The sequence below is a fragment of the Pleuronectes platessa genome, chromosome 18 (genome assembly GCF_947347685.1).
Source record: "Pleuronectes platessa chromosome 18, fPlePla1.1, whole genome shotgun sequence".
Lineage (NCBI taxonomy): Eukaryota > Metazoa > Chordata > Actinopteri > Pleuronectiformes > Pleuronectidae > Pleuronectes > Pleuronectes platessa.
The window spans coordinates 10532825-10540766 of NC_070643.1; the positions used below are offsets into that span (position 1 = coordinate 10532825).

The window sequence follows — 7942 nt, forward strand, 5'->3', positions numbered from 1 at the left end:
GACATGGCGATGAACCACCAATGTCAAGCTTTAGGACACACAGCAGTCATGCCTCTTACTTTCTTGCGCATACGCACACACGGACAGACAGGCGCGCGTGCGTAGACACACACACACACTCCCACACACCCACAGCCTGAAAATCTGTCAATTTCTGCCGCGTGGTCACGTGACCTCCTCCTCCGTGGAGTGGATGGAGATGGCTCTCCACGTCAGCCTACGTCTCCAAATTTCTGTTTAGCGAACCTGCTTGAAAGAGGCAAGAGGCACGGCGCTTCAGAGCCATGTTCAGGGCGGCTATAGAGGAATCAAACCTCAACATAGAGTTATAGTGGTGGGTGAACTACGATGATGGATTTTGACGAGCGAGTCCCCGTCGGATCGAACATGTATTTGCCCAGTTGCACTTATTATGTGTCGGCGGGGGCTGATTTCTCCGGTCTTCCCTCATTTTTGTCCCAGACCCAGTCCACTCGCCCCATGACATACTCTTACTCCTCTAACCTGCCGCAGGTCCAGCCCGTCAGAGAGGTGACATTCAGGGACTATGCAGCCATTGACCCGTCCGGTAAATGGTCGCACCGGGGGAACTTGCCCCAGTGCTACCCCAGCGCAGAGGACATGGTGCACCGGGACTGCCTGTCGGCGCAAAACGCCGTCGTAGGGGATATGTTCGGTAAAAACAGCCCCGCAGCCGCCGCTGCTGCCGCCGCGTACCACCACCACCACCACCACCACACGAGCGCCGGGTCCGCCGCGTCCAATTTCTACGGGAACGTGGGCAGGAATGGCGTGCTGCCACAAGCTTTCGATCAGTTTTACGAGACGGCGTACGGGAACGCGTCGGAGAGCTCCTCCACGAACGGCTACTCAGGGGACAAAACGGCGACCAAGCAGCCCAGCTCCGCGCCGGAAGACGCGCCTTCATGCCGGGACGCCGAAGAGAAGGAGACCCGGGAGGAGACGAGCAGCCCGGAGTTGTCTTCCGGCAACAATGAGGAGAAATCTAGCAGCAGCAGTACGTATTAAAGTCAGCGCCTAGGTTATGAGAGAAAGTTTGCAATCTTGCGCGCTGCTGTTAAATTTTTTATATGCTGTTTTATAAGCATATAAGGTTTATAGAGGGCCTGTAGACCCCCCACCCCCAACAAAACTTTGTTATAAACTGCAGGATCACGTGTTTGGAATTGAAATTGGCCGTGAAAGACAACAGGCCAGTGATTTTTCTGTAGCCTGGACGTCCCCAAAAAGCAACCCGATATGAATTCGAATTCCTATAGAGACCTGCTTTAATTCATGTAATATCAACGTGCTTGTTTCACGCTTTCTTGGCGTTAAATAGGCATTTGCATGTAATGAGGGTGGTGGCTCTAGTTTAAAGTTTAGCACACATGAGCTCTCGTGCTGAAGCTATCATGGAGTGTGTGTGTGGGTTCCCCGTTGCACATTAACTCCCCTGTGTCTTCTCTATAAACCAATATGTACATTTCCATATAAACTGTTTAGTGCAACACGTTCTCTTTTTTCCTGAAGCCAACTGCTTGCATTTGAAAGTGAGCTTGTTGTTTCCATTCGCTTGAAAAGGTCAAAGCCCAAGTGTATTGTCTGGTGAACCAGCTGCGAATGGTTTGGTAATCTTTCCAGTGTCATATGATATCAGTATATATGACAGTTGAAATGTTGAAATAGGAAATATGTTATTAATGCTTTATGTAGAGGAAATCCGCCCGTGCGCAATCTGGGTAACCTCCAGGACGTGTAAATCTTTTTGTAACATGGTCATGCCTTCCACGAAATGCTACTATTTTCTATAAACTCTACATTTTGTGTGTCTGTTTTCCAGATGGACAGAGGACCCGCAAGAAGAGGTGCCCTTACTCCAAATATCAGATCAGAGAACTTGAACGAGAATTCTTTTTCAGTGTGTACATAAACAAGGAGAAGCGCCTGCAACTGTCTCGGATGCTCAACCTCACCGACCGACAAGTGAAAATCTGGTTTCAGAATCGCCGCATGAAGGAGAAGAAACTGAACAGAGATAGATTACAGTATTACACGTCCAACCCTCTGCTTTAGGGGCCGAACACAGCATCCCGTCCCCCAGGCTCGAACAGTCCTCTGCTGTGGGGACTCCCTGCGTTTACAGACTGACTCTCCGGGGCTGTGACTCTCTCCCTGTGTACATTGTGTACCACAATGGCCGCTCCAGCAGCAGGAGCAGCAGCAGCAGCACTTCTCAACGGTTAATTTCAAGTTCGAGGACAACAGTATCCTGTGATCTGAGTAACCTAAAGAGTGAGCATGAATTAAGTTTGTGGACTTAATAGCGACTCTGATTTTGGGAGAAATGTAGAACCGGATTATTGTCCTCGCCAAGACTGTGCGTGCGAAGGCCCGATGTTATCGTAATTGCGACTCTCACACGCCTTCTTCTATTTTTCCCTTCACGCGGACAAACAGAGTCCCAGCAGTCTAATTGACTGATCCAGTGTATTTTGTAATCCAAAGATTTATTTTACCATTTTATTCCTCCTGTTTAAAAAATCAGAAAACTGCTGGGGTTTTCTGGGATGATGGCGAACATGTGACTTTAATAACTGAATCTATATTGGTGTGACCAAATAATGAGTCCGAACGGATGAGAATGTAATGTGTTTCTGTTTTGTCTGCTTATTTATTTTGTAGCCACTCGTTTACTATCTCGTTTCAACGCCACGGCTTGGAAAAAAAAAAGTCCATTATTACAGGCAGGCTGTGGGGATCGGTGTTGAGTCTGGGCTGACCTCAAAACAAGCTTCTGTCATCTTTCCTTTGAACCTGCAGAGTGAAGGCTGAATATTTATATTTTGGAGTATCTTTCAAGACCCAAATCCATATTTGTCCCTTTATTTGATTTTGTTTTTGTTGAGACTATCAGGCGAGTATTGATAATGCAGGCCAAACCAGAGAGATAAGCTTGTCCACTGGATCCGTGTGGAGTTGCACTGAGGTACACGCCCAACACATTCACACAGGTATACAGCCTATGCAGCGGGCCTCTTCGGTCTGGACCTGATGCGCATAACAGAATATTTTTTTCACGACTCCTGATCCTTTGGTACTTGCAGTCTGATCAAGGTTTAAAGAAAAACAAAAAATCTGCATTTTAAAGTGTGCCGCCAGGGCAAAGCTTGTCAGGGTCATCGCATTGAATCAACTGCTTGGTATGCCCCCAAAACTCTTGTGTATTATACTCTATTTCCAAATAAAAACAACAAATGAAATCATTATTAAAAAAAAAGAATTATAACTCCTGCGTGTTGTTTGACTTTTTTTTAAATAGATATACGTCATGGTCAAGAAAAATAAAAAAAACGCACATTGTATATTTTTCTCATTTCGTTTTACGCAAGCCAAATTAACACAGACACGCAGCAGAATTTCTCACATTTACGTGTCAGAGGAAACTATTACGAACCGAATGTGAAGAATAAATGAGAGCTCACGTGTAGGGCTTCTTTAGAGGCGCACACAAGCACTACCTCATGCAAATTAAACATGTGTTTATATTTATTTTATGGAAAAAGTGAATAAAGTAACTAATTAAAAAATATTGGGCATTTCTCGTTGAGCAATGATTTCTACACAACCATAAATGCGTAATGGTGAAAGTTTGGTCTTTAAATAGTAGATAAACAGAAATCTACAAGAGGTATAATTGCTCCCCTGCTGTAGTCTTGTGCTGCTACATTTTCCAATTATGTTTCGGCTTTGTTACAGTATTTTGAAACTACAGGAAATCTTTGTCATTGTCAACTCATGCGTCCACACTTTATCCAACTCAACATTAATTGTGGCCAAACATTCAGCCTTGCACCGGCTACATTTAGTTTTCTATGCGTTTCTCTCTCTATCCCCCCTCTCTCTTTGTAGTCTTTGTATGTGTTTGTGTGTGTGTGTGTGCGTGCACGCTGTCATTTCACTGATTGGCTTTGGAAACAGTGTCCCAACAGCCTTCTCCTTTGGCGAGGGTTGCCATATTTGCTGTTGTTATCACTGTGTTTATGGGAGCTAGCCGCAGCGCATTGGCGTTCATATATGACAGTCAAAAGGGCCATAAACGCGGGGAGAGAGGCTGAAGTTTATGGTTGCCTCTCTCTGCCATAGTCCGGCCTTGCCTTGCGCATCCTTTACTGCGCGCTGGAATTCCGTCCCTAATTACGGGACATCCTCCCCGTTGCCGCAGCAACGCGGCCATAAAAGCTGTCTGAGAGTCTGGAGCATTTGTACAATTGGAGTGCAGTGCAATAAACCGTCTGAGACCCAAGGTTATTAACTGTGTTACCAAGGAGGCGAGAGCAACGACAGGGAGAGGACGCACAGGAGAAGCCTCTGCTTGTTGGCTGCATCGACTCCATTTGAGAGGCTGTTCCCCCTCGTGCAGTTTATCCACCTCGAATCAGTGTAGTGGCGACGGCTGCACTCAAGGATCAGACGCTCCTCTGCCACCGGGCGGCGCTATTGGGACCAATGTCATGGCCGCGGATCCTTTCGTCTCAACGCTCACCTCGCATGCACACAGGTAAAACGCTGTTTGCAAACACAGCCCGGAGCTTCACTAGTTTGCTCTGGTGCAACAACAAACTTATTTCTGTTGTTCGCTAACACGCGAGGCCTGTTGGTTCTAGAAAGGCGCCGGTTTGTGTTCGGTTCCCACATTTTACGCTCTCGTGCTCAGTGGGCCGTGTGGTAGAGAAAGTCTTCCTGGGGGCCCTAATAAGGCAACACATCTGTGCCAAGCCTTCATGCTGCATGTGCTATTCATTTTGCTGAGCTTGGGCTTTTTAATGGGTGAAGTATAGCATGGCCGGCTTGTACCTGCAGAGATCCGCAACCCCGTCCAGTCTCACCACAAATGTTTTGGATTTTGGGGTGGGGGGAGTCTTGCCTTAATGATTTAAAGAATGGTTTACAGTTAGCATCTTAACGATACAACAGTAAGCAGTGGGAGCTGGGTACAAAACATTTTTTCCCAGCTGGCTCTCGGGCTAATGCAGCTCATCTTAAATCACAGCAGCTGGCTTTCTATATGCTCACATTCTCCTTTTTACCCCCGTCGTCCCTCTCCTCTTCAAAGAATCCACTAACAACATTTGACGCCCTTCCAAAACACATTATTGTCTGTACGTGCCAAGTGTATAAAGTCAGTTATTAGGGAGAGTCGATTTGATTGTGATAGGGCACCAATCGCTTCTCCCTTTTCCTTCCTGACCTGGACACAGATCCGCACGATAAGGCTATTCGGTGTCAGTCCAAGTGGCGAGCGACTATTCTGGACTTCCAAAGGCGTGCGCGCTGAGTCTCGTTCTCCTTTGTCTCTCGTGAAAAATAAATACTTCCGCTGGATGTAATAAAACGCCGCGTTATTGTTCATAACTGCACTCGGGACGAACATGATACGACTCAAACGGCCTCTTCGGCCACGATTATATGGGCCTGATCAAAGCCAGTGGTCAGAGTAAACTGTTTTGGGGACATTATAGCCAGGCAGCTGTGAAAATGAAGATTTAATAGCCACAATTAATAACTGTAACGCAAAGATATCGATAGGCCCTCCATGTCAGCGCAACACCACGAAGTGTGCAAGCCTACAACAATTTAATACTCTGCGCACATAATTAATTGATGTATTAAGTTTCCTAAGCAGCTCATGTGTCCCATAAGGAACAGGCCACTGTTGGGGAGAGTACACGGGCTTTGGAGTTATCGCTGTAAGTTTGTGCGTTTCTTAATGGCCCAACACTGGAGTGAATTATTTTATGGTTTTCGGGGAATTTGATAAACAGGCGCAAACGCTCTGCGCGCTGCATTTGTCTTTTTTTTTTAAACTCCGGCAATGCAGTATATGCTCTTTTGCTTAAAAAAAAATCCCTAATATATCATTTTGCTTTTTAAACGGGTTATTGTACTACAGTCGGACACACATAAATAACCATAGGCGCAAGCAGTCATTTAAGCCATTTGAAATATGTGCGTTTTTGAGCAGCAGGGATTGACAAATGTCCACCGTCGACGCGCTATGGTCTAAGCGAGTGTACATAAATGAGCTGTCAATGGTGGAACGTTTTAAAACCTAAATGGGCGCAATTTATGAATTTCTCCCAAATTTGCTCATTTCTGCTACAACCGGCTGCAAATACACCCGGGGGGCTCGTGGCCACCTGGGCCTGGTAATGGCAAAGCTGGCCAAGATTAACTTCAACCTGGAGAGAGCAATCGAGTGCACATGTCCAAGGACACTACGAGATGGAAGGAGAGTTTTATTGTGGCCCTTATTGCCCCAAATTGGACCGACAGGGTGACTTGTATGTGCAAGCTTTATGTCTGCTTAGCTGTGGCGCAGGGTGGCGGCTCAGCAACGGCCTGATCAATATTTCAGCAGTTTCCACCCAAAATGTAAATTGGCACACTGGACGCAGTTGCTATTATCTGATGTTTTATGTGGAATATAAATTAATGCAGCGGCAAAACGAAATTGTATTTTTGCTGTTAATCCAATTCGACCAAGGACTATGCAAGTTTGCCCTTGTTTTGATGTTGTGTGTAATGGCTTCGGCTGGGAATGGCCCGGATCAGGCACAGAAATGCCCACAAAATACACACATTACCAATACATAACTACTTTAATACAAAATCTTATTATGAACTGCAAAAATATGTATTATACCCTTGTTAATTCTCTTAATCAAAGATACATCTAGTGCGTAATACATGCTCCTAAAGAGCAATCGTTTTCTCTCAGGAAGTAAATTCAGGCTGCGTTTTAAGGAAGCAATAATTCCTCATATATTGAATTAATTATTTTTCTGTACAGCATAAAGGAATTTCCTTTAATCTAAATTGAATTGCTGTAACTTGTGACGAGGAAATGCTCTGTCTTTGTCTGCGCACGGGAATATCTTCGCTGTAGTCCGGGAATTTGATTTGATTCAACATTAGTCTAAATTAATAGTTTAATCACGTCTGTTTGACGCAATGTAATATTTTTGCTTGAAAAAAATAGTACAGGTAAAGCAAACTTGATATTATTAGCGATGACAGTGCCTGAGGAAAATAGGTGAATCAATATCGGAGGGTGAAAAAGTGGGAAACTGTGTCTTGGATGTCAGCCGCTACCTTCCTCCGGGCCGCCTTGGTCTCAACATATTTGTTTTTAGTGCGGAAGAAGTCACTGTCTTCAGGCTAAAAGGATGCACCGGTTTTTTCACCCAGTGATGTTGCCAAAGGCGAATTTCCTCTGCAGTTCAAAACACTTTATGGCCGCTAAGTCCGATGGCTTTGTTATTTGATGTCTTTGTTGGTGGGTTTCAGCAGCCCCTAAACTTTGAAACTTGATTTGCCACCTTAAGGCCACATCTACCTCATATGAAGCAGTGTGTGTACTGTGGCGAAAGGGAATTGTTGCTGTGTGTAGCTTTATGTTTACAAGTTAATGACAGCCACTCATACATCAGCACATGGGTTTTAGAAATGCGATGCTTCTTACTGTTACATCCACTATTGAGCTCTGTGGTATTGATTTGCACCTATAGGGACAATCACTGCTCCAGACATCATCCTGGCGTCTTGCGCAGCTGATATTTGTGTGCTGGTTTCGTTAAAGAATGCTTCCATGAATGGCAAAGTTTTCATTAAGATGTTTAGTTTCAAACTTAGCGACGTGTTAGACCCCCTGTCCCTCTGTATGTGCTAATGGTGGTGCATTAAAGCGAGGTGAGTGAAAATACTGATTGCTGCGCTGTCTCCTTTCTCTGCCTCAGCTCCATGATGGATATCGCTTCGGCTGCTACGTAGCCTCGGAGTGGGAGGGACTGCCCATCTTCCAGCGTTTCCATTGGTTTTACGGTCCGCACGGCGGAGAGGGGGGTGCCGCTAATCATATCCAACATGTTTTGTACAAGAA

The 7942-nt window shown here is 45.4% G+C and overlaps 1 protein-coding gene across 1 annotated transcript; it reads left to right on the plus strand.

The window, feature by feature from the left end:
* The first annotated feature begins 348 nt into the window (after positions 1–348).
* On the plus strand, positions 349–2076 carry hoxa11a (homeobox A11a). The gene is made up of 2 exons (XM_053447001.1): positions 349–1018; positions 1844–2076. The coding sequence occupies exons 1-2, from the start codon at positions 349–351 to the stop codon at positions 2074–2076; spliced, it is 903 nt and encodes a 300-aa protein (XP_053302976.1).
* The last annotated feature ends 5866 nt before the right edge of the window (positions 2077–7942 follow it).